We start from the raw sequence: 25,956 nt of genomic DNA, 5'->3' as shown, positions 1-25,956 counted from the left end.
AGAAAGGGCTAACAAAAGGGGTGAAGCCCTGAAACAGCTGCTTGGGGAGGAGGACATCTGCCTCTCTTACCCACCATTCAGTGCTGCGGCCTTGCCTGGAAAAAAGCATGTGGGGCTGGGAAGCAATAGTTCTCGGAGGCAGCCAGTTGTTCTGTGGCTTTTGTCTTAACGAAGCTGCCCATGACTGTCCGAGCCATAACCCGCAGCAAGCCAGCTGTCAGGGCTGTGGGACAGGCCCCTCCGGGTGGCCAGCAAGGGGAGACAGAAAGAGTGTCTGTGGCCAAATTCCCTTTCAGACACCTGAGCCTACTGGCTTTGTAACTGGAGAGATTTGTGTCCTCCCCACTCCCATCTTCCCTGGGGAGACACCCCCGGCCCTTTCTCTGGCCCTCCACCCTGGCAGAGACAGCAGGGACATCTCAGGATTTGGATTCCTTGGTTTGCAACTCCCTAAGTGCGAGGCTGGGCTGGGTTCTGCTGCGGTTGGCTGGCGTTTGGCGCTCTCATCTAGCGCTTCCCTTTGAAATCTACCCCCTCCTTTTTTTTTCCGTTTTCTTTTTTTCCTTTTCCTTTTCCTTTTTTTTTTTTTAAACCAGGTATGATGATGTCAAACGTGATGCTGATGCTACAGTTACAGACACGGCCCCTGCTGGCGCAGCCTCTCTGATTCTCTCTCCCTCTCCGCGTCCAGCGCTGGGCTTTTTCAGACAAGTGCATCTCCTAACCAGGTCACATTTCAGCCGCGACCCACTGTCCGTCTGTCACCGGAGTCAGACCGCAGGAGGAGGGCGGAGGAAGACGACGGCGTTTGCTTCGCCAACCGCGGGGTGGGAAGAAGGACATTAAAATCCTGCGGAAGTCAAGACCACCCCCCACCCAGCTCCCGGTCGGACCCTGACCACGATGCGCGCCCCGGGCTGCGGGCGGCTGGTGCTGCCCCTCCTGCTCCTCGCCGCGGCCGCCTTGGCCGAAGGCGACGCCAAAGGGGTCAAGGAGGGCGAGACCCCCGGCAATTTCATGGAGGACGAGCAATGGCTGTCGTCCATCTCGCAGTACAGCGGCAAGATCAAGCACTGGAACCGCTTTCGAGACGTGAGTCCGCAGGGCCGCGAGGGCCAGGGGCGCGGGTTTGGGGAGGAAGGCTCGGAGCGGAGCCCCGGGCGCCGGGAGCGGTGGCGGCACGTCGCAGCCACCCGCCCCGCAGCCCAGCCGGCTGACCGCACCGAGAGTAAACAACGCGCACCCACCCGCTCCCGCCAGCCGTCGCCGGCCCAGCTCGGCGCCCCCTCCTCGAAACCGCCCCCCCAGGCCCGGGACCCCAAGCCCTAGAGCCGCCCCGGGCGAGTCCCGGGCAAGGAGTTGCTCCGGGGGCGCGCGCTCCAGACGCGGTCTCCACTGCAGGTGGGGGCGCCGAGAGGGGCGCGGGATGCAAGTGGGGGTGCAGGGCGGGAGGGGTGGGGGCCCTGGCTGCGGCTGAACCCCCGACCGGCTCCCCTCCTTTTTTGGTGGAAAAAAAAGAGGCCCCCAGGCCTGCCCCCAGCCGGGTGGATGCTGCAGGCTCCACATACGGGGCACTGCAGTAGGGGCAGGTCTGGGTGCGGCCGGCCGGTAGGTAGCATCGTCTTGCGCGAGTGCCCTCTATTCCCACCTTGGGCTTTGGGGGAGGGAGGACAGAAGGGGACAGAGCCCTTGGCTGGGGCTTTGAGTTGGGGATGGGGGGAGGTGTCCTAGCAGTCCTCATTAGGCGACATGGTGAAAGGCGTGTCCATGATTGGGGGGCAGGCGACGGCAGTGAAAATAGCCGAGGCCACCTCCGGGTGGCCACTAGAGCCAGGTCTGGGGTCCCCATGCAGAGTGGCGCGAGATCATGGAGGTTGGTTTTCCAGGAGCCGGGTGGGGGGGAGCCGGGCCTAGAGAAGGCAGAAGCTCCGATCCGGAGGAAAGACTCCGCAGCCCGGTGGGCTTGAAAAGCAGAAGGGAAAGCCCAGGAGCTGGGTCTGGGGCCCCTTTGGGGACGGGGACGCCTGCCCGAACCCTGGCTTAACCTTGGGCCGAACCTAGCCTGGTGGGGGTTGGGGAGGCGGCTGCGGACTAGCCGGGCTTGCTGCAGCACTTTGTTTACGAGCACCTGTAGATCAGAGGGGAAACCGGAGGCTGCGTTCCCAGAAGGGGGAAGTAGGAGCTGGGGTGGGGGTGGGGGGGGGGCGGGTAGCAGAGGGCGTGGCTGGAACCCAGAGAAGGGGGCCGGGTGTGAGGTGGAGGATGGGCCCGGATGTGGATGCACCGCAGGAGAAGAATGCTGGTCCTGGCCACCTAGTGCTCTCAGATGCCTGCCAGTTCCCAGAAAGCCTCTAATACGACCCCAGTTCTCGTTTTTCATTTGCCAAGTTCCCTCATCAGGCCCACCTGGTACAACATTGGCCACACCGTGACCTTTCTCATCTTCTCTTAAATTGTGTGCATGCAGAAGTTCCTTAGAAATGTGTTTAAAACACACATACTTCATATGCTCTCCAGCCAAATGATGGGAAAAGGCAGAGATATGGATCTTTTTGTTATTGTGAGACAAGTGACAGTTTCTCTTCAAAGTCTAACCGGTAGGTTGTAATTCATCAGAAAGGATCGCATGCAGCCAGGTCATCTGGGGCAGAGGGACCTGGGCCCCAGTGTAGGCAGTTTGCCCCACCCACGGCTGGTCCCTGCAAGGGAGGCAGGAGTCCCTGCAAGGCCTTTTCCGAGGCCCCAGCAGGCCCAGCACAGATTAGCTGCAGTCTCCTGCCGCTGCCTGGGAAGCAGCCCCACCACAGCAGCGAGGGGGCGGCAGCAGGCTGGTCCATCCCAAATCCATGTGTCACCGGTCCAGGCCTCCCTCTGACTAGCCGGCTGTTTGATCTTCCAAAGTGAGACTGGTGAAGGTCAGAGGGAAAAGAAATGCTTATCAGAACAGTAAAGGTTTAAAAATAAAGATGCCTCCCCATCTCCCTTTCTCCACCTGCTTGCAATAGCCAACTCTGTAGGTGAGGATAAATAACTGACTGCTTGACCCCCTGGCACAAGGCTGCCCACCTGTCTCCCTGTATTGGTGCCAGTCATTTCCTCCTTCCTCCCATGCTCATCAGAAGAAAGGCACCGGATTATAAATTCTGCAGGGTCTGACCCCATAGGATTCATGGAAAGCTTTAGGGTATGTATTAATTTGGGTGGCCTCAGGTTTTTATAGGGCAGATGTCCTCTAAAACCCCATTTAAGGTAGCCTTGGCTGCGGGAAGACAGGATCAGGGAGAGAGGAGGCCAGGGAAGGCTGGGCAGGAGGGTCTGGCTCTGGGGATCCATTGGCAGCTTCTGCAGAAGGGCAGGAGGCTGCTAGCTCAGAGCCACTGCATTGCACAACTCTAGAGGTGCCACAGTGTGATGGTGCCCCCTGGAGTTGTGCGGTGCTCACACTGTCTACAGGGACTCTGCCAATACTACAGACACTTCTCATCCCTCCTCTGTTAGTAGACACCCCACTTTCTACTCTAAAGCCCGAAGGCCCTCTAGTTGGGCACACTAGCATAGGGCTTTATATACATTTCATCAGGCTAGCTTTCTTGAAAATATGTTCCTTGGATCGTCAAAGGGGAGATGGACGTTCTTTTGAACCTGTAAGGTGTTGCCAGGTTGTACCAGAACCTTGTTCATAACCACAAAATGGCGCAGGCCCCCAGTTTGCCTGAGTAGAAGGGAGGCAAGAGGAGTGGAATGTTCTTGGGCATAGGATGGAGGAGTCAGTACTGTAGGTTAGGGGCATGTCTCATTAAATGGTGCAGACTGAATTGAGGGGGGAAGATTGAGGGCATCATGTGGAAGAGGTCAGGAGGACAAAGAAGAAGAAGAAAGCGTAGGCAGGTGCTCCAACCTGGAATTGGTCGGAGCTGGTTAGGGGGGAGTTGAGTTTAGCATTCTTTCTCCGAGCGCTAGGATTATAGGGAGGCAGGATTTACCAGCAGAGTAATCCTCCCCTCCAGTGGGTGCAGGGTTGCGTATCCTGTGCTGGGGTAGATTTCCTCTAATGCCCAGTGCCTCGTGCCAAGGAGGAGAGAATTTCATGCCAGAGGAGAGGGGGAGGTTGTGATCTAGCTGTGCCCTCCCCTGGGCAGGCCTGGGCCTTTCAGAGGCCTGCTCCCTGGCGCTATTATCTCCGGCTTCACTCCCTGCAGAACCGGGTGGGACTTGACTGCTGGTCTTCAGAACAGAGCATCCAGGGCCTCGTAGATAGAGACAGACACGTGAGAGGAGCCAGGCCCATTACACAGCATTCTTCCGGGCAGGCTCCAAGAGCCGGTCGAGGCAGCACTGAATGTTCTTTTTCTTCTTGGCTCTTCTTCCCTACTTTGTACTCCACTTCCATTAAAATTTCATGAGATTGACGGGCGTCTCGCACGGTGCCTGGCCCCCAGGAGGCACGCAGTTAACGTACGTTGAATCACTGATTGCAGTGAGCGCTGGCTTACAGCTGGGGTCCCTGCAGTAAACACGTGACATGCATCGTCTCTCGTGCCCCTCAACCACCCTATTTATCATTCGTCATGATCCATGCATTCCGCGGTTGAAGAAACGAAGGCGCAAAGAAGTTAAGTAACATACCGCAGGGCCGAATAGCTAGAAGGTGGCCGAACTGGGATTTGAATCCAGGTCATCTGGTTCAACTCTGCTTTTCAGGGCACTCGAGGCCTAACCCTTAGGGACAAATGGGAAGGAAGAGTCTACCCTGAAGAACAAAGTCTACCCCAGCTTGTGCCCTTGGAGCCTCGAGGTTGCCCTGGGCTGGAGCAGCACCTCTTAGGAAGGTGGGCCAAAGCCCTCAGTGTCTTCAGCAGCCCACCACCAGCCTGCTCCCCACCCCTTACCCTAGCGACACCCCAAAGGCAGCTCTCTACCCAGGAGAGGCAGGAGTGCGGTGTGCTGGGAGAGCCGTGGCCTGGGAGCTGGAAGGCCTGGGTGCGGGTTCAGGCTCTGCCCCTGGCTGGCCACATGATGCCAGGGACGTTGCCTTCCCTCTCCGGCGGGCAAGGAGACCAAAACCGATGCGTCAGCATGGAGGCCTTTCGTCACAGGGCTGGAGGGCATCCATTTCAGGCAGGACTCCCCAGCCCCAAGCCCCCACAGAAAGCTACCCGATGGACCATCATCTCTGGGGCTGGCCCCCACCACGCCTCAGTCTCCGTGAGAAAGACACTGATGTGTGTTCCCTCATTCCCTGCAGATCTGAGCACCTCCCCTGCAGGAGGGGCTTCACCTTGATCCTGGGGCCTGGCCCGGGAGAGTAGTGCTTGCTGGCTACTCATGACTCTCAGATTTTTATGATCACCAAGTAAGCCAGTAACAAGGTTTAGCCACAAAGGGGCTCCCTTCTCCCCGCTCCTCCCCTGTCCCCATACCACACACCCAAACCAATGCAAGTGTGGGAATGAGCAGCACAGATGTTTGTAAGTGTGGGTGCGTGAGAAGAACCCCAAACTGGGTCAGAATGGATTCCATTCTGGGGCTTGGGGATGGGAAGGTGAGTCCTTCCCTGGCATCCTCCTCCATTCTGATTTTGAATCCTCTCCCAGCGGGAAGGTCTGGCATCTCCCAGAGCTGTGTCAGCATGGTGAGGGACTCTTGAACACCCAGCAGGGCTCCAGCCTTGGGGAGAGAGGGAGGGAAGAGCACTCTTTACCTGGAGAGGCTGTTGTGTGGTCCTCTCACCTTCCAGGCAGGCTAAAGAGGGTGGAAGATCAACACCACCCCCTCCCATTCTCCAGAAGGTCAGAGGCTGTCTGGAAGACTGGAAGAGCTCTATCCTACCCCATGCCCCAAGGGCCCTGGGAGAACACTCAGCTTGTCTTCCTCATGAGAGGACAGAACTAGCTGTGTGACCTTGTGAGAGCCACTTCATGTTTCTGGCCCTTGATTTTCCCAGGAGCTTAATCGGCTGGCTGAACAGAAGCCTCTACAGAGCCCTTAGCGTTCTATGACTGCAGGAAGATGGTACTAGAGCCAGTCCACAGCCTCTTCACCTGCAGACATACCCCCCCCACCCCTTCCACAAGCTGGGCAGTGGGCAGCACCAAATCAGGATAGGGTGTATATTAGCCAGAGACAGGGAATGCTGAGGAATGGGGCCTAAAGGCATCTTGGGGCGAGCACCAGGAGATCGTCATCCTACCCTACATAGGTTTCCCTGCAGGTGTAACATGGTCTTCTTTGGGCGTGGATGCACCACTGTAGCTCACTAGGCCCAGCTGCGGGAGGTAGGGCGATGTGGTTCTGGAAATGGGACAGCCTCGTAACTCCTAAGGGCTCAACCAGCGTTCATTTTCAGGTATAAGCCCCTCCCCCGGGTTCCTGCGGTATTTATTGGTCAGAAAGTCATTTGGCACACCTTAGTGCTGCCTCGTGGCCTCACTTACACTTGCACTTGTATCTGGAGAGTGCTCCGACTGGTATTTTAATGTGTGCTTAGCACGTTCCTCCCATAGTTAACTAAGCCCCTGAGGGCAGGACCTGGGGTTAGACTACTTGTGTACCTTACCTCCCTGTCCTTGGAGCATTGCACAGGCTGTGTGTGCACACTGTAGGCACTAAGATAAATGCACGTATTATGGAATGTGCCAGAAAGGATCTCAACTAACTCGTCCTGTGATCTGGGGAGATCTCTTGCTCTTTCTGGACCCTGAAATGTGGAGACAGTCAAACTAGAACCCTGGCACCCTGACTCTCCAGTGATTCATTTGTAGGATAAGGGAGTGAATGACATCTTGAAGGAAGGTTGTCCCCTCGCTGTTCTTCCGCCCCTGTGTCTGTGGGCCTGGGCCTGGCTGCAGCCAGCTTCCCCCTTTCTGCCTCCCACTCATCCTCAATATGCCTACGGAGCAATCCATCCACCTATCAGGCCTGGGAATAGGTAAGCACAGGACTCCCGCAGGTGGAGAACGGATTCCCCAAGGCAGGGCATCCTGCCCCTCCAGCTCCCTTCATCAGAAAAGAGGTCAAGGCTTCACTCAGCTGGAAGGACAAGCCAGGCCTGGCCAGTGCCTTACCCCTGCCTGAATGCAACCCTCTGGCTCATGTTCCCTTGCACAGGCTGGAGCACATAGAAGAGTCTGAACTTACTCAGGTTCTTTCCCCCCTATCCTCAGAGTTCTCGGTTTGCAAGAGCTGGGAGAGTAGAACTGTGCAGCGTCAGCGGCACTAAGCCCCTGCCTTTTCCAGATGGAGACGCAGACCCAGAGAAGTGCAGGCACCCGAGAACCCTTCTCTCTTCTCAGCCCAGGATTCTTTCCCCGCACCATGCCTGTGTTTCCGCAGAGGTTTAAATCCTTAATCTGGGCTTTAAATCCTGCCTCCCCACTCATGTTCCAGAAGGGAAAACAAGGTCTCAAGGCAACTCAGAATAGAATTTCAGGCCCCATCTCCCTGTTCTCTGCCCTTTATGGCCCCCTGAGGCTGCTGCTTAGAACCAGAAACCCAAGGAGGGTGGGGAGGAGGATGGCTGAGATGCCCCGAGTAGTGGAGAGGTCGAGCCCATGGAGTGGGGGCATTGCTGCTTGCATACCTGAGGCCAGGGGGAGCCCCTGGCATGCTGGGAGAGATAAGCACATTTTTGCCCTCCAAGGAAATTCCTCCAAGGGGTGGGGTGGGGGGGAGACGGAGAGTCTCCCAGATGCCTGTCTCCTTCTGTTTGTGCAGGCCTAACCCAGAGCGTCTGCCACCCCCTCCCAGAGGGGACAAATATTTAACAACTGCCCCTGTTTTCACGTCCTCCACACGGCGGCCACAGCCTCCTCAAGGTGCCTTCTGCCTGGGCATGTGACGGAGGTGTCTGTCCTCAGCTGAGAAGGAGCCTAGATGGCCCCCCTTTGGCCCCTCCCCATTCCTTTCTGGGCTCCTCACTCCGTACTCCTCTGGCTGTTTGCAGGGAGGGACGAGAGAGGCCCCAGCCACAAGTGCCCCCACTCCTGGGCCTTCTCCAGGGGCCTGGGCTCCATCGGAGGCTCCCTCGCCTGAGGAATGAGGCAAAAATAATGCCAGGCACAGGGCCTTTCAGAGGTTGAGAGAGGCCTGGCCCACTTCCATTGTTAGAGGTTCTTAATCTAGTAAAAAATGAAGAAATGCCATAGCAAGATTGCAAAAGTTGTGCTTTATTGAAAGTCTCATGATGAACATCTCGTCCTGTTGGTGTGCCTCTGTCTCATTTGGTGACAATGTCAGAAGTCTATACTGGAGGGCCCTGATGACCGTGAGACCCCAAAGTGCCTCTGGCCCATCCCTCCCCGAGGCTCCCACCGTGCGTGCCGAAGAACCCAGGCTTCGGTGGTCCAGTTTTGTGGCTTTTGAAGTCTAGAGCTTCATAGTTCATCCAGTCCTCTGAGACATTGCCCTGGGTCCCTCCACAGCTCAGGGAGGAAGGCAAGGGAGTCAGCCCGTTTCATAGATGAGGAAGTGGGGCCCGGGGGTCCGGTCAGGGCAGTACTGGAGCCTGCAGACTTGCTGGCAGAGGCAAGGCCAAACGGGGACCCCGTGCCCTGATTCCGGACAGTTAGTCTCCCCATCACACTGTGATGCAAAGAGGCAGCGGAGGTTTGCCCAGGTGCTCTTAGTCCAATCAATCAGGGCCTTGAGGGGCTGCTCTTCTTTGGCTACAATCACTGCAGGGTCCCGTCCTCCTCAGCAGATGGAGAGGCTGGGAGAGATTGGGTTAATTCAAGCTGTGAAGTGAGCGGGTGATTTGGGTGCTAATTAAAATGACAGGAAGTAAACAGCGCTTGGAAACACCCAGCATGTGCCCCCTAAGCCCGGCTAGGCCTGCGCACTTGCCACCATCTCTCCCCCAGCTTGGCACAGTGGGCCCCGTCTCCATGGCAACCGTGCTGAGCCGCAGAGATCAAAGCAGGAGATGGGTGAGCTCCAAACCAGCCAAACCAGGGGCTTAGGAAGGGGTTTCTGGGAAGCGCCTGGGGAAGGCGGTGTCCAGGTGTCTTTCCCCACCATAGCCAGCCCCTCCTCTGGCTCCAGGACGCCCTGCTGAGGGCTTGGAGCAGAGCTGGTGCGGTGGGCGGAACCACCACCAAGCTGGGATCGGACCTCTGGGTCCAGCCCCTGGCCTGGGACTTTCCTCATCCGCTAAAGTTTATGGGTTTATGGAGCAGCCCGGAGGCCTGGTTAGGGACACAGATTCTGGAATCACAGTTCTGGGGGTGCTAGTACTCTTCTGCTGTGCAATTGACATGTGATCCTGCATAAGTGACTTCACGTCTCCAAGCCTCGGTGTTATCATCTGAGAAGTGGGGATAACAATAGTAATTTTCTCTTGGGGTTGTTGTAAAGAGTACCAGAGCGAATGAATATAAAGTGCTCAGCACGGGCGCCTGGGTGGTTCAGTTGGTTAAGCGACTGCCTTCGGCTCAGGTCATGATCCTGCAGTCCCAGGATCGAGTACCGCGTCGGGCTCCCTGCTCAGCAGTGAGTCTGCTTCTCCCTCTGACCCTCCCCCCTCTCATGCTCTCTCTCTCAAATAAATAAGTAAAATCTTTAAAAAAATAAAGTGCTCAGCACAATGTCTGCCACGTGGTAATTGCTGAAAAGATGTTAGCTGTTATCAGCAGTATTTTTACTATGGGCTAGGTGCTGGGCATAGACGGATGAATTTTATAGGGTGTCTGCCCTCCAGGAACTGGCCATCTCAATCGGGCGAAGCAACAGCATTGTGTGATGTAAGTGGGACAATCGGCCTGAAGGAAAGCTGGGCTTGGGGCTGCATTAGGGAAGATGATGCCCGAGCTGGGTTTTGAAAGATGAATAGAAGTCCTGGAGCTGGATGCAGATACACATCCCGCATGAGGAAGAAGGCTGTGCCGAGGTCTGGCCATGCTGAAGCCGCTGCTGGAAAGACATGGGGCTGGCATAGCCAGGAACAGATCGGGAGAAGATGGACTTTCTTCTGTAGGTGACAGGGAACCAGTGAGGGTTTTTTTTTTTTTTTTAAGATTTTATTTATTTATTTGACAGAGAGAGAGAAAGAGAGAGAGAGCACAAGCAGGGGGAGCAGCAGACAGAGGAAGAAGCAGGCTCCCCGCTGAGCGGGGAGCCAGATGCAGGACTCCCTCCCAGGATGCTGGGATCATGACCTGAGCTGAAGGCAGACGCTTAACCGATTGAGCCACCCAGGCGCCCCAGTGAGGGTTTTTAAATATAATATTTATTGTAGTTTTTCCCCCTTCATTAGAAAGTAAAACATGTTCACTGGGGCACCTGGCTGGCTTGGTTGGTAGAGCATGTTACTCTTGATCTTGGAGTTGTGAGTTCAAGCCCCGCGTTGGGCCTAGAGCTAACTTAAAATTTAAAAAAAAATATATAAAAATTAAAAAAAATAGAAAGTAAAACATGTTCACATTTTAGAAAATTTGGAGAATTGGAAAAAGGCAGAAAGATGTCAAAATTCTCTATTTCTATCCCCCGGAGGAAATCACCATTAATTTTTTTGGTATGAATCCTTTGTACCTACTAACCTTTAAGATTTTTTTCAAAAATGAGAGTGAAGTATATTCAGTGAAGGGTTTTAAGGTCGGGATTGTGTCTGGAAGGATCCCTGCAGCTGCAGGGATGTGGAGGGCAAAAGACAGGGAGACCCCCGGGGACACCACAGACTTGAGGCCCTCACTGGCAAGGCGGGAGGGGGAAGGGACCCAATGCGGGGAGGGCTGGTTGGGTAGAGCCAGGTGGGGTGGACAGGATGTGGGGATGATAAGGGCAGCCTTGGCCTCACTCTTGTCAGCTTGGAGAGGGTGCTGTGATGAGCACTCCAGGGGAGAAGGCCGGGAGCCCCGGTTCCAGTGAGTCAGCCTGTGCCTCGCGCACTGAGCATCTGCTTTGTGTGAGAGGGAGGGAGTAGCTGCTCTTTTTCCTCCCCGAGGCCCCATGGTGGAGGTGACGATGCCAGAGGAGATGAGGAGAGCATTTGAGACCTAAGATGCAGAGCCGGCAGGACCCCACCCCTCAGAGCAGCCCCGGGACCCGTGGGAGCTCTGGCAGCTCTATCGCCTGGAAGGTGCCACTGGGCTCAGGTGGCTCTGGGCAACAGGCAGTTGAAACGCTCCGCAGGTGATTCTACTGTGCAGCCATTACTGAGATCCACATGGCACAGAGGAGGGCTCTCCAGCCCGAGGCTGCAGAGTGAGCCAGGCTGAGAGCGGTCTCTGCGTGCAGATTGCTCCCCACCCCTTCTGCACCCCCTTCTCAGTGCAAGACTGTTCCTCTCTGAGTGAGAGAGGCCTCCGCTATGCAGGCCAGGTCAGCCAAGGAATCCTGGCTCGGCTCTTCTTCTGTCTTCTGACCCTTGGCCAGGTGCTCTGCCTCTCTGGGCCTCAGTTTCCTCCTCTTCTATGGGGTTGATCCTACTGGTCCTGCCTGCTTCACCGCAGGACCACTGTGCGGAGCACCGCTGGGCACAGGGGGTGGTCACGGCGGCTGAAACCAACCAGGTAAAATAGATGTGCTCTTTCTTTGCCCAGAAATGCAGATCTCGGCCCAGGACCCACCTTCCCTCTGGCCTGGCCCTCGCTCCAGAGCACTGGACATGGGCTCTTCCGAATCCTTGTTTCTCAGGGGAGGACATGATCGATGGGCAGCAGAGCACGGACAGAACCAGGCCCCCTGTTTCCTGAGAAGATCCTAGTGCCTTTATGGGACCATTTGTCACAACTGCTAATAAGCCCACTCGGGTGCCATAAATAGACACCATTGCATTGAAAGGCATTATTCACACTTGCCAACTAATACCTCATTTTCAGCTTATAGATGGTGCCTGCCCACACCCGACCTCAGGGGCCCCTAAATGTGTCCCTGGGCTCTGCCCCCATGCTGCCCACAGGACCTCATCACCCTTCTCCGAGGGATGCCTCAAGGGCGGTTCTCCTCACACCGCACTGGTCTCTGCTGTCCCTGGGGTGGGGAGCGGGGAGCTCTGCCTTTTCCACATGCAGGGGCTTTGCATGAGGCCTCTCCCTGCCCATTTCCTGCTCCCCCACCAAGAGTCCTTGGTCTCTTCTGCTATAACAGCTTTTATTAGGTGAGGGCTTTCTGGACACCAGGTACCCCTGAGACGCCACCTTTAATCTCTGAGGAGTTTCAGGAGATGGGTGCTGAGTTCCTAAAGGTCAAGGTGCTTGCCTAAGGTGTGCTGGGAAGGGGAGTGTGGGCACTATGTGACCCCGGGCCCTCTCTTTTCCTCATCGCCCTCTCTGGCTGGCTGTTCCCACTCTCCTGGGAGCGAGGGCTTCTCGGACATGTCAGGGGCCGGGGTGGGGGGGTGGAAGGCCTGGGCAGAGTGAAAGGTTAGGAGAGAGAGAAAGAGGAGATGGACGAAGAGATGCACAGAAACACACACGAAAGCAAGACAGGGAGGGCAGAACTGGTGCAGCGAGCCCCTTGTGGGGAGAGGTCTGCTGCTCTGTCTGCCCTCCTCTTCCTCCCCAGCCCTGCCTCGCCCTGTCTCTCTCTGTGGAAGAGACAAGAAGGCCAAGCCTGAGGGAGGGCCTTGGCCCCCAGTGTGAAAACTGGGGGCTGCTCACAGAAGTGGGCTTTGTTAACCTCATTTCTGGATAAAAACCATCTGGCATTGGGTGAGCTGCCTCGAAGTGTCCTTGTTTCCTACGCACACCCAGTGTGCGCTGTTCCTCACACGTGCGTGCATATGGACACGTGCTCACAGATGGGACTTGCACACCTGCACATCTACGTGCTCTAGGACATGTGCTCACGGGTGTGCATGTGTGCACCTGGGGCCCTCACGAATGCACACGCAAGGGTACACACGTGGCCATGGTGTGCTCTGCCTGGGTGTGATGCCCACTGCCTGCTTGTTCCTGGCCCCTTCCTGGCCTTTGCCCAGGAGGCCGTGTTGATAAAGGCCCTTGTCCCTGCCTGTTCCTCTGGTGCTTGTCAACTTCCAGGGGAGATGGCAGTGGCCCCGGAGCCCTTGGGCTTTCAAAGCACTTGTGGATGCCCTCCTGTGTGCTTGTTGCTGCCCCCATGCGGGAGCCCTCTGGTGCGGCAGCCCCAGGTCCTCTTCTCTGGGCCGGACAGGTGTCTGGCCCCCTCCCACCCCCACCCCACAGTGTGGCCTCTGCCTCCCATCGCTGCACAGCTCTGATCCTTGGGTGGCTGGGACTCAGGATGAAGGGCGCAGCTGCACGTGGCTCCTCATGGCCTTGACCCCCCGGCTCCCGGAGCCCCATGCAGAGGAGGCCGGCAGCTGGCTCCTTGGCACAGCCAGATTGCAGTCCCGAGAGGCCGTCCCCCAGCCTGCCTGGTGGAGCTTCCACCCGGAGCGCCCTGGGAGCTGTATGCTGGTTGTCAGCAGCCGCCTCTGCCCCGTGAGGGCTAGTGGGGAAACCAGAGGGGGCTGGGGATTTGGTGCCAGGGAGCTAGGCTGGGTGTGAGCTGCTCTGCCTCTGGCCACAGCGGGTTCGTGGGCCCTGGGGAGGCCCCTGTGGCTGGAGCAGGGCGAGCAGCTGTCTCCGGGTGCCTTAGGTCTCGGAGACTATGTGTTGTGGCCAAAAGGGAGGTCTGTGCTGGGCGTCGGGAGACCGGGGTTCTGAGACACTGGGATCTGGGGTGGGTCACCTCCTGTCTCTGGGCTGTTTGGCCTCTCCCGCACACACAGAGGGCTGGGCCAGATGATCTCCGAGGGCTTTCTCAGGATCTTCTGAATCTGAAGATTTGCAGCTGGGCCATGGGAACCGGGGAAACCAGTGACATTGGGAGGAACCGCGGCCCCCCTTTCTCTCAGTGCACCATCTGGCCCCTACAGCAAAGTCAGACCTTGAGTGAACAACAGTCCCCGTGCAGTGGAAGAGAGCCCCCCACCCTCGCCGCACTCACAGGGTGGCCGGTGGTGGGGGAGGGGACTGCCAAGGGAGGGACCCTGGCAGAGGGAGAGAGGGGCATTTCTGGGACACTTAGGGCACAGGCGTGAGAACCACTGTTCCCGGGCAGTATGAGTCCCTTAGACATCTGTCCTAATGGTCGGGCCAGGGCAATGGAGAGATGGGACCTCGCCCTCTCAAAGTCATGCGCCTCACCTCCCGTGCTCCTAGAGCCAGCCCTGAGTGGCGCCAGGCCTTAAGCTCCCTGTAGTGAAGACACAGGAATACTGTCGTCCAGTGGGAGGCCATAGAGCTTAGAGGACCGTAGCAATCAGAGAGCATTGCCCAGTGCCTGTGGTCACATGACGAGGCCTGCAGAGCTCTGGGACCACACGGGCTGAGGGTGGGCATCACACTAAAATCCCCATCTCCTTCTCTCCTCCTGCTCCATTTCCCGTGGCCTGCTGCTGCTTCCTGATCCCCAGGAGGTGGAGGTGAGTACTGCCGGGGGGCCCCACACCCCACCCTCCTCTCTTTTCCCTCTCCCTGACTTCTCCTTCCCTGCAGCACCCAGTATGGGATGGAGGGGTAAGGAATATATGGGCGAGGCTGGAATAAGGATTTAGGGGGATAGAGTTCTGGGGGAGCTGCTGGCAGAGCTTGGGGGGCCAGGGGTCATCTGGGTAGCCACTGGGGTGATGGCAGTTAGCATGCGGGAGCAGGTCCAGCCCTCCTCCCTCCTGGCCCTGGAGTTGAGCCTTGGCTCCAGGATCTAACTCTCAGCCCTTCCCTTCTTCCTTGCCGCCCTGTCCTTCCTTAGGATGACTACATCAAGAGCTGGGAGGACAATCAGCAAGGAGATGAAGGTAACGTGCCCCTCCTAGGTGAGGGACTATGACTGACACCCGTGAACACTTGAGACCCGCCAAGGGCACGTGCCAACCATGGCCTTGGGGGCTCTGTGGGAGCCGGGCCCTGATGGGAGTGGGGCTTCTGGAGCCGAGGAGCTTTGGTTCTCAGGGCTACTGCAGAGAGGAGCTTCTCGGCTCAGAAGTGGGGCTGGGGGCTTCCTGGGCTCTCTGGCACTGATTTCCGGGTGACCTGTGTCCTGGCCCTGTGTCCCGGCAGCCCTGGACACCACCAAGGACCCCTGCCAGAAGGTGAAGTGCAGCCGTCACAAGGTGTGCATCGCCCAGGGCTACCAGCGGGCCATGTGCATCAGCCGCAAGAAGCTGGAGCACAGGTGAGGGGCTTGGGGAGTGGGGGTTCTGGGGGCGTTGCTTAAATAGCAAGGGCTTGCCTGATCATCTCCTATGTGGCAGTTACCTGTTGCTGCAAAATGACCTACCCCGAAACTTTGTGCTTTAGGCAACAAATGTATTATCTCACTCAGTTTCTGAGGGTCAGGAATCTAGAAGTGGTTCTCTTGGATGGTTCTGGCTCAGGGTCTGCCATGAGGTTACAGTCAAGGTGCTGGCCGGGGCTGCATCATTTGAAGGCTGGATTGCTGTTGGTTCTAGTCATAGACTTCTCTCCATAGGGATGCTTGAGTGTCCTCACAACATGGTAGCTGGCCTCCCCTCAGCGAGGCATCCAAAGGAGAGAGAGAACAAGGAGGAAGCCACAATGTCACTTATGATCTAGTCTCGGAAATCATACGTTGTTACTTCTGCCACTTCTCTTTGTTAGGAGCGAGTCTCCAGGGGAAGGGAATTACACTCCATCTTTTGAAGGGAGGAGTGTCAAAGAATCTGTAGACATATTCTAAGACCACCACACTATGTGAGATCCATCACCAAGCAGTGTGGGACTCAGGGAAAGGCATCTCCCCTCTCTGGGACTCGGTGTCCATGTCCGTAAAACAAATAGGTTGGCCCAGATAGTTTGAGATTCTTTCCAGCTCTGACATGCAACGACTTAATGAAATATTTAAGGTTGTAGCTCCTGAGGCTTGCAGAGGAGGGAAAGGTGTTAGCTCCAGCCCAAGGACAAGACCTGCCAGGATCCAAGACCCCTGGAAAAGGTCTCATTTCCCTCCCCTCTCTCCAGGAATCCAGGTTTCTATGTGAACTCTTCCATTTTGTAAATGTTGGTGAATAACTCAAAGCCAAGCACCTTTGGGCGCCAAACAGAATGAGTCTCTGGGCCAGATACGGCCCACGGGCCATCAATTTGCAACCTCTGATTTGGTGTGACCCCTTATGCAAGGTGCGACTCCTTTTTAAGTATTGCAGTCAGACCTGGAGTTGCTGCCTGAAGGCCCTGCTGGACTCGGTAACCACAGGAGAGGGGTAGCTGGGGGTCTGCACCCTGCCCAGTCGGCTCCATCCACCCTTAGGAGCCGGAGGAGGGTCTGGCTGGGGCTGATGGGGAGGGTGGGCAGGGGCAGGGAGGAGGCTGCAGGTGCTATAGATCACCAGGGCCAGCTTCCTGTTGGAGCCAGTCTCTTGAACCTTCCCTTTGTGTTTCTCTCTCTCATTTTTGCCTCCACCCCCCGTGCCCTCCCCATTCCTGTCCTCCTGTAGGATCAAGCAGCCTGCCCCGAAGCTCCCTGGAAACAAAGAGACCATCTGCAAGCCCTGTCACGTGGCCCCGCTCGCCTCAGTCTGTGGCTCGGATGGCCACACTTACAGCTCGGTGGTGAGGAGCTCTGGCCCCAGGTGGGGGGCGGGATGGGGGGCTGGGTTGACACCCGAAGCCACGGGGAGCAGAGAGGACAACGAACCAGGGCCTCCGGCGGGGCTCCCAGGGCTGACACAGGCCGGATGTCCTCGGTCAGTGCATGCGATGTGGCTGACCGTAGAAGGGACACCCGAGCCCTGGGCTGGGGCTGAGAGTCGGAGCCAGACCCCACCCCTGGCCTGACGCAGGTGCAGGTGGGCAGTGGGGCTTGAAAGATGCAGGTGGGCAGGTAACTGCGAGTCAGAGCAAGTGAGGTAAGTCAAGAAAGTACCCAGGGCTCTGGATGGAAAGAGCCATGTCATCCAGTTGTCGGGGTTGGGGGTTGACGGATGGAGCTTTCCACAGGCAGATTTCCACCCAGAGGGGATGGTGTTCACCAGCAAGCACCAGGCATTCTGGGGCAGGAGAAAATAATTCTCCATGAGACAACCATGTGGGAGGGAATGGTGGTTGGGGGGGAGTGAATCCCTACCTTATAGGAGTGTTATGAAGGTTAAGTGAGACATTCGTGAAAGCATTTTATAAATTCTAAAGGACCGTAGAAATGCAGGTGCTAATTGTGAATGCTTCTGCTAGCCAGCAGGGGTTGAGAGTTGCTTGGTTTTTGGAGGGCACTGTCAGCTAGGGTTGGGTTCTAGGGCTTAGGAACCCTTTCGGGGTGACATGCAGATTTATGAGTCACAGTGTCACAGGCTGTGGGAAACGGGGAAGTTCACCGGGAGGGGAGAGAGACTGCGCCAGAGGCTGAGGGCAGAAGGTGCACTGGGAGGGGCGCCTGGGTGGCTCAGTCCTTAGGCATCTGCCTTGGGCTCAGGTCATGATCCCAGGGTCCTGGGATCGAGCCCCGCGTCGGGCTCCCTGCTCGGCGGGAAGCCTGCTTCTCCCTCTCCCACTCCCCCTGCTTGTGTTCCCTCTCTTGCTGTGTCTCTGTCTGTCAAATAAATAAATAAAATCTTTAAAAAAAAAAAAAAAAAGAAGCTGCACTGGGGAGGCGGGAGGGAGAGGGAGGAGGAGAAGAGTGCTGTCACACAGCCCCAGGGCAGAGCGAGATTTGGGTGGGAAGCTGTGTTCTGAGGGTCACAGAGCTGTCCTTCGGGGAGGTATAGGTCATCCGGAGGTCTGGCTTCCATCCCAGCCCCTTGGCCTTGGGCAAGTCACTGGGCCTCTCTGAGCTTCCGTGTTCTTTGCTGAGCAGCCAGGGACCAAGGGAGATGCTATTAAACACTACGACCCCTTCTCATTAGCTGTCATCCCACGGGGATGAACCAGACAGGACCAGGGAAAACACTTTAAGGGCAAGGAGTGGATGAGACCCTCTCCAAGGCCGGCTTCTGCAAACAGCTGTGGCAGAGGGTTTTTAGTAAAGGCAGGGAGTTAGCAGCTGTGAGCAGAGAGCCGGCGTCTGTTGTCCAGAGAGCCGGGCGAAGCCCATTGGAGGTAACGTGGAAAGACCACTGAGGGAGGGGCCAGCAGCCAGTTGCCCGGGGACCGGGGGACTGTGGTAAGAAGGAAGATAGGCCAGAGGGCCAGGAGGCAGCTAAATAGGGGAGGTGGGTGGGTGGGGGTAAGGGCGTGGGGGAGACTGGTGTCCTGGGAAAGATAAATGTGCAGAGACGTTAAGCTGGTGCAGACCAGGGTTCATGGGAGCCCCTGAATCCCTGGGAACCCCTTTCCAGGCCTGCTGTCCCCCCAACACTATGTACCTTTGGCCCCCCAGAGGAACCTGCTGTCCCTCCTGTCAGATGTGGCTGCCTGGTAGGCTCGAAGTACCCCCCCTACAAGTAGCCATGGGTGAGCCCCCCCCAGTCACACAACCCGACCTTTCTTCTCATGCAGTGCAAGCTGGAGCAGCAGGCCTGCCTGAGCAGCAAGCAGCTGACCGTGAGATGTGAGGGCCCCTGCCCCTGCCCCACAGAGCAGGCCTCCCCCTCCGCCACCGACGGCAAGCCAGGTAATGCTGGTGCTGGGCCCCAGCCAGGCTGGGGGAGCCCTCCCTGCCAACATCTCCTGGGGTGCCTCCTTCAGGGCTCTGGGATGCTAAGAGAGGTTCACAGAGCAGGAAGGGAGAAGTGGCAAAAACAAGGACAGGCCTGAGGACCCGTGGGGCTGGAGGGCTTGGGTCTCAGGTATAGGGAGCATGCGCTGTATGGTTTAGTGCTAGGGACTACGGGGGGAGGAAGATGGGAGAGGGTGGGAGGGGGCCTTTGATTTCTCACTCCCCTTCCCTCCTGACCACTGCCCAGGGTCTGGCCTGTAGGGCAGCATCCCAAGCTGAGACCATGCTGTGCTTCACCCCACCTTCACCCACGCCCCTTTCTCCCCATTCTGCCGACTGTAGAGACCTGCACAGGTCAAGACCTGGCTGACCTGGGGGACCGGCTGCGGGACTGGTTCCAGCTCCTTCATGAGAACGCCAAGCAAAATGGCTCGGCTGGTAGTGGGGCCAACCTGGCCAGTGGTACAGAAGCTGCTTGCTCTGCCTGGGTGGAGGGAGGGCAATGGGGCGACAGGTGTGCCCTGAGCCAGCCTGCCTTGTGTTCCCTCCTGCCAGGCCCTGAGCCTCGAAAAGGGCCTAAACCCTGGAACAAGGAGAAGGAGACTTCAGCTAGACAGGAGGGGTTTGGGTTAGCTATTGGAAGAACTTCTACAAGTGGGTGGAAGGAGCTTAAACCCTGAAATGGGTAGCCAAGAGAAGGCAAGAACTTATCTTCCCTGAAGGGCTTTCCAAACAGGGTTTTGAATGGCTTAGGTGCAGTCCTGTGTAGAGGCAGAGGGTCCGACCTTCGGCTATTCTTGAGTTACATTCTGAGCTGCCCTGACCCTGACCCTGAACAGATGGAGAGGTGGAGGGATGGGTGGACAGATGGATGGAGTGGTTTACCTTGAGTGTGCCTGAACCTGGCCTTCTCCCCAGGGCTGGACAAGAGCCTGGGAGCCAGCTGCAAGGACTCCATTGGCTGGATGTTCTCCAAGCTGGACACCAGTGCTGACCTCTTCCTGGACCAGACCGAGCTGGCCGCCATCAACCTGGACAAGTATGAGGTCTGCATCCGCCCCTTCTTCAATTCCTGCGACACCTACAAGGACGGCCGTGTCTCCACCGCTGAGTGGTGCTTCTGCTTCTGGAGGGAGAGTGAGTGTGGCCCCTGGCTGGCCCCCCTGCCCCTCACCACAGACCACCTGCCCCTCGCTGGCCCCCCCCCCCCGTTCCCCCCCCCCCCCCCCAGCTCACCTGCTCCCTGCCCTCTCCAGTGCCTCATCTGTTGGAGCCTAGGAAAACCAGCACTTTAACTCCATTCCTTGGCAAGCTCCTTGGTGATCCAGATTTTGTGGGTCCTGAAGCATATGCACGTTGGGAAAGTTAAAACTATAAATGTGAAATTTCTAGGGCCCTTTGAGGCCTTGGAGAGGGCTGCTGGGTCCTACAGCTGAAGCCTATTGGCTTCTCAATGATTCCACTTCTGGGCACATCTCACATTATTTACCCCAAATCTGTGATCCTCAGCCTTAGAGATAGGACATCATTTGCTAGCTTTCTATATCCTGAACCAGAGCTGGGCATGTGCTTGGAGACCATCCAGGCCAGGCGGCAACCATCGTCAGTGGGGAAACTGAGGTTCCCAGGGGTCAGCGGGCCAGCCGGCCTGGAGGTAGGGGAGGCCCTGGTGCTCCGCCTCGGGTGTCCTGCCTGGTTCCTGCCGCGGTCGTGGGCTGGAAGCAGTACAGCCTCCGCGGCCTGAGGCCCGGCCTTCCTCAAGGGCTCCACCAGAGGCTGGTTTGGGACGTGGGGCAAGGCACTGAATCTTTCCAAGTTCGGTTTCTTCATCCCATTTGGGAGATACCACCTGTGTGGGAGACTGTTGTGAGGGTGAACGGAGAAAATCTGGGTACAGAGCACCATGTCAACCACAAATCCATCTGCCGGGGTGTCTCGGTCACTTTTAGGGACCCCGCCTGCCCCGCCTTCTGGCACTTTCACCTTCCAGGTCTTTGGAGCTCATTCTGTCCATTCTGTACAGCAGCCAACTTGGGCAGGAGGCTGGGGACTGATCTCATTTTACCGTCAGCCTGGCCTCTCGCTGGGAAGGGCTAGGGACTTGTCACGGTGACAGGTTAGTTAGATTTGGCTGCAATTACATCTGGGCGGCTGCTTCTTTTTTTTTCTTTTTTTTAAGTAGGCTCCATGCCCAGCATGGAGCTCAACACGGGGCTTGAACTCATGACCCTGAGGTCAAGACCTGAGCTGAGACCAAGATTTGGATGTTTAACTGACTGAGCCACCCAGCAGCCCCTCTTTTTGAGCTTCTGTCTATCCTTCCCTCTGGTCTTATGTTTCCCCTTGGGTCTCTCCCCTGGGGAATCTGTGCACTCCACCTCCTCTTCTGGATCCTGTGTCCTCATCCCATGAATTCCCAACATCTCAGGGAGCCCTGGGCTTCTCGGGGCACCTCAGCCCATGCCACAGCCATGGAAAGGCCTCCCTCAGTTGGAGCTTTTTTTTTTTTTTAATCTTGCAGAGCCCCTGTGTCAATTTTTGGGAACTTGGAGGGATCTGTGCATCCCATTACCACTGTGGGGCTTCCCCAAATCAAAGTCCGGGTATTTTCATCTTGCAGAGCCTCCTGCCTGGGCTTCCAAGCCTTGGGGGCCGCTCTGTGAGTCCAACCAGCACTATGGGATGGCCCCCATCAGAGACTGCTTCTCTCCCCACAGAGCCTCCCTGCCTGGTGGAGCTGGAGCGCATCCAGATCCAGGAGGCTTCCAAGAAGAAGCCAGGTGAGGGGGCTCGCTGGGCTGGGCTTGGAGGAGGCAGGGGAGGGATGCCCCAGGGTCCCCCTGAGGCCTGGAGACTCCAGTCCCTGGGCATTATGGAAGATGCTGAACCCAGAGGAGGCTGTGGCCTAGGAAGACAGGAAAGGGAACTCCCCTCCCGTTCTTATCCTCATGGTGGGACAGGATCTCCCAAGCAGCCCCTTAATAAGTGCATTTTAAGCACTCATTTTGTGTCCATCCATTCTGGGTCTGGAGGATGGGATAACAGAAGGTTCCTAGAACCCTCCATTCAATTCACTTCGGTAGGGATGTATGTGCAAAACTCAGGTGAGTCCCCTCTGTAGCAGATGTTCATGTGTGCAGCAAATACTCGAACGTCAGCCCCAGAGGGAACCGTAGACCCGGCCCAGGTCGGAACTGATGGGCGAGACAGACTTGGTCCCTGGTCTCAGAAAGCACACAGGCTACTTGGGAAAACACAACACAGAGGTTGACACACCAGAAAGACAGAACCACCCACGGTGGCTCGTGTACGTGTCGTGCCGAGGGAGAACACCGTGGGTAGAAGTTAGCCTGCGCGTGTGCGAAGGCCTCTGGGGGACCTGGTGTTCAAAGGAAGACTTGAGAGATGAGAAGGAGACCACCACGGGCAGGAGAAAGCTCGAGGTTCTTGGGAAACAGAAAGGAAGGGCCCACATGGCTGGATCATGGTGGCTGAGGGGACAGAGGGCCACAAGGCAGATCCCATGGGGCCTTGTGGTGACTTGAGAGCAGCTTGGTATCGAACTGGGCCCACACGATCAGCGCACATGGGACCCAATGCTGGAACCACCCCACAGAGCCTTGTGGACCGAGAGCCCGGTGGCCTTCGGGGATGGGTGTTAGTGCTCCTTCCGCCCGGAAGCCACGGTCTTCCCTCCTGGAAGCAGTCCTCTCGGGTCTGTGTTCCCTGAGCGTGCTCACTGGGCCTCAGGGTGCCCGTCCTGTAGTGCCTGGAACTGTCATTTCGATGTGTGTCTCACCCGCCTCCCCGCAGGGGCAGAGTCTCTGTCTGCTCTCAGAAGTCTGTCAGGTGGGCAGAGGGGCCGCAGTTCCAGGGCCTGAGGGAGAGCGGGTGGGCCCTGAGGCTGAGAGGAGAAGCCCGGGCATTGCTGACAGCCGACAGCCCGGCCACAGGATCAGCTGCAGGAGCGAGGGCGTTGAGCACTGTGACATCGGGGGGAAGCTTTTCCCGGCTCCAGTCGGTCGAGCCAGAAGAGATGCTCGCGTCCAGCCCTGGACATCTGGGCTTGTCGGGCAGCTGGTACCTGGGCTGGCTGCGCTCTGGTGGGGTCTGGACCCTTGCTCGTGCCCCAGGCTCCAGGGCCACCTCTCCAAAGAGCTCACGCCCCAAGGCGCCTGCTTTGACCCTGCTGGTCCCTGTCACATTCAGGAAGCTTCATCCCGAGCTGTGATGAGGACGGCTACTACCGGAAGATGCAGTGTGACCAGAGCAGGGGTGACTGCTGGTGCGTGGACCAGCTGGGCCTGGAGCTGACAGGCACCCGCACGCACGGCAGCCCCGACTGCGGTAAGGGCCCGGCGGCAGCGTGGGCGCCCCCCCCAGCCCCATGACCTGCCCTGGGAGGGCTCGTGGGGGGCCCGGCTGGGTGCTCCCTGCTGGCAGGGCGGAGAGGCTGCCAGCGGGGCCCTAACCTGCCCCTCGGCTTGTTCCCCTCACAGACGACCTCGTGGGCTTCTCAGGGGACTTTGGGAGTGGTGTCGGCTGGGAGGATGAGGAGGAGAAGGAGACAGAGGAAGCAGGCGAGGAGGCTGAGGAGGAGGAGGGCGAGGCGGGCGAGGCGGACGACGGAGGCTACATCTGGTAGATGGCCCTCGGGGAGCCGTGGCAGGCCAGGGTGCCGATGGCCGGGGGAGACGGGCCAGCAGAGACCTGGACAGAAGCAGGCAGCTTACGCATGGATCCGGAAAATACAGTGGGAAGGACCCTGGCTCCAGCGGGGAGGACTGGATGTGTGAGTGTGCATGGCACGTGTGTGGCCTCTGTGGCCAGGACGTGTGAATGTGTGTGAGTGTGGCATGCGCTGACAAATGTGTCCTTGGTCCACACTGCTCCAAAGACCTCCTTGTTGTTTGCTTTCCATTTATTGTTGGTTTTAAAGTGCACACACCCACACACATACACCCACCACAAGGTCAAAACTGAAGAAATGAGATGCCCCCTGCCATGTCCCCAAGCCCCCTCCAAGCCTGTCCCGACACCCTTGGGTTGCCCTGACTGGGGTTTCTTGTCTTGATTGCTCTCCTTGCTTCCAGCCCTGCTTCCTACTGCCCTTGCCTGCCCTCTCCCACTCCCCTTTTTAGGTGTCCCCATTGCAGAGAGGAGGGAAGGCAGGGAGCTGCCTGCTGGCTGGGGTCCTCCTGGAGCCGGGCCAGTGTGGCTGGGACACCCCCACCAGCCTCTGGTGACATGGCTGGGACACCGACTACAGTGAGCCCTTTCCGTGTGCTGGACTCCCCAGCACCAGAGAAACTCTGCTCTCCTAACCCAAGCCCGTGGGAGCGAGGGTGGCGGAAGCTTAGAGGCTGGGGGAGGGCAAGGCCTGGCCGCCAAGCTGCTGAGGTGGAGCAGAGGGAGGAGGAAGAAGAATGCAGATCTGGCGGTAGCTCTTAGGAGCGGAGGCTGGGTAGCCCTTGAGTGCCAGACCCTTGAACAGCCCGGCCCCTTCCTCTGGGCCTCAGGTGGGGGCCTGGTCTGGGCTGTTCCCTTGGAGGCAGTGGGCAGTGGTTATGCAGGTGGGTTCTGCCTGGCCTTGTGGGGCTCCTGCACTGCGCTTGTTCCCCTGGCCTCCCTGGGAGCCTGAGGATGAGGCAGCAGGTGAAGAGGCTGGGTCTCAGCCAGGGGTGTGTGTGTGTGTGTGTGTGCGCGCGTGCATCCACCTCCTCTCCCATCCAGACCAATGGGAAGCTTGTCCCTGAGACATGGAGAGGGAGAAGCAGTGAAAAGCTCCACCTCCCGTGGCCTTTCTCCATCTCTCCTCCAGAGGGCGGCACCAGGCCCATTTCCATCCCCCTCCCCTGCCAGCGCCAGGACCTTCCCTCTGACCCCTCGGAGGGTCCCCTGAGGCTGCTCTAGTGGAGGGGCTTCTCCAGGCTCCAAAGTGTTCAGGAGTTGTGAAGTCAGAGGGGACAGGACTGGGGCCACACCTCCCTGTTCCCCCAAATCTCCTTACCAGCTGGGAGCCAGGATGGATGAGACCGGGCCCCATGTTTTGGGTTTCTTTTTGTTTTCTTTCCTAATCTGTCCCATTCTCCCCATTGAAGCAAATTTCTTAACACTTTGGGTGAAGAATTTCTAACCTGGACCTGGGCCTCTGCTGCCCTTCTGTGTGTGGTGAGTGCAGTGTGTGTGTGTGTGTGTGTGTGTGTGTGTGTGTGAGCGGCTGTATGTGTGTGAATGTGTGTGAGAGCCTGGGGGCCACCCCCCGGGGGCCTGGGGTGTGAGGAGGGGTGGCTGTGTGGGGGCCCCGGGGCGAGGCTCCCTGGACAGGGCTCCAGCCAGTCCCTCCCTGGCTTCTGCAGCATCCGCTAAGTCTGTTGGGCCTTATGGAAGAACCTCACCCTGTCTGCCCCTTTGACCACACCCCGGAGTCAGCATCTTCCCAGTCCTGTCCTGGGGAAAACAGCGAAACCGCAGCTAGCCCCATGAGCCGCTTCTCATCCCGCAGCACAGGGTAGTGTGTGTGTGTGTGTGTGTGTGTGTGACACAGGGTAGGGTGTCGCGCTGTCCCAGACCCCCCATGTCCCGCCCCCCCCCCCCCCCCCACGGCTCCCCCTGCCCTCCCACCTCCTCCCTCTGGCCCCGGCTCAGTTCAGGGAACCGCCCTCTGCTCCCTGAGCAGCCGCCCCTCCGAGCTACTTGAAGCTTCCCGCTCTCGCTAGGATTGGAGTCTGTCTGTCTCTTCCCTCTGCCCCAGCTGAGGCTTCTGGAACTGTCACTGGGAGCGGCTGTTGAGGATGCTGGGGCATTCCGGGGTGGGGAGGGGGCAGAGAGGAAGGGGCACCCCTCTCTCACTGTTGCCCTCCCCTCCTGGGGGCACAAGCTCTCTCTGTGTCTCTGGGTCTTCTGGTTGTGCACGTTTCTTATGACCTTGTAAATATGTTGTAGAAAGAAAGCAAAAGGCATTGAATTAGACCCTGGTGGGACTCAGGGGTCCAGCCTTGCCCTGTCTCTGAAGCCCCCACCCTGCTTTTCACCCCACTCTCTGAGACTGAGCCCCCCACCCCCAGAGCTAGGACAAAGCGTCTTGTTCCCAGGGGGCTGACAGCCTCCAAGTGACTTCTTGTCAGACAAGCTGCAGGCTTTCTCGTGAGCAGGGCTGCAGGACGGGCCTTCCTTGGCTCCTTGGATTCATGCCCTTGACCAAGCTGCCTGCCACCCAGCGCCTGCCATGGCCCTCTACATGGATATCCGCTCTCCCCTGGTTTAGGCAGGCAGTGGAATTAGGGCTCTGTTGAAAAGAGCTCAACCAAATTTGAAGAGCAGTTTCTTGCCTGGCCCCGGAGCTGCCCATGGCCGCCCCAGGCCTCCTCACCCACGGGTGCTGGGAGA

General features: G+C 57.8%; 2 protein-coding genes across 2 annotated transcripts in view; both read left to right on the top strand.

The window, feature by feature from the left end:
* The window catches only part of ASCC1 (activating signal cointegrator 1 complex subunit 1), a 116,049-nt gene extending 115,367 nt beyond the window's left edge, over positions 1-682 (top strand). The window contains exon 11 of the mRNA XM_032424013.1: positions 597-682. The gene's annotated coding sequence lies outside the window, so the exon portion shown is untranslated. The remainder of the gene's footprint in view (positions 1-596) is intronic.
* On the top strand, positions 640-25,172 carry SPOCK2 (SPARC (osteonectin), cwcv and kazal like domains proteoglycan 2). Its single transcript, XM_032424009.1, has 11 exons — positions 640-1,092; positions 14,375-14,383; positions 14,710-14,755; positions 15,018-15,132; positions 16,415-16,529; positions 18,408-18,522; positions 18,910-19,029; positions 19,486-19,704; positions 21,285-21,347; positions 22,777-22,914; positions 23,067-25,172. Exons 1-11 carry the CDS (start codon positions 904-906, stop codon positions 23,210-23,212), a joined length of 1,275 nt encoding a protein of 424 aa, XP_032279900.1. The 5' UTR covers positions 640-903; the 3' UTR covers positions 23,213-25,172.
* The last annotated feature ends 784 nt before the right edge of the window (positions 25,173-25,956 follow it).

The sequence above is a fragment of the Phoca vitulina genome, unplaced genomic scaffold, assembly GCF_004348235.1.
Source record: "Phoca vitulina isolate PV1807 unplaced genomic scaffold, GSC_HSeal_1.0 scaffold29, whole genome shotgun sequence".
NCBI lineage: Eukaryota > Metazoa > Chordata > Mammalia > Carnivora > Phocidae > Phoca > Phoca vitulina.
This window is presented reverse-complemented; position numbering and strand designations above follow the sequence as displayed.

Excerpts from the sequence above, each read along its gene's own strand:
- SPOCK2 (XM_032424009.1), top strand. The coding sequence starts at position 904 with ATGCGCGCCCCGGGCTGCGGGCGGCTGGTGCTGCCCCTCCTGCTCCTC. Across the intron at positions 16,530-18,407 it reads GCCACACTTACAGCTCGGTG|TGCAAGCTGGAGCAGCAGGC; the intron begins GTGAGGAGCTCT and ends CTTCTCATGCAG. Across the intron at positions 19,705-21,284 it reads CTTCTGCTTCTGGAGGGAGA|AGCCTCCCTGCCTGGTGGAG; the intron begins GTGAGTGTGGCC and ends CTCTCCCCACAG.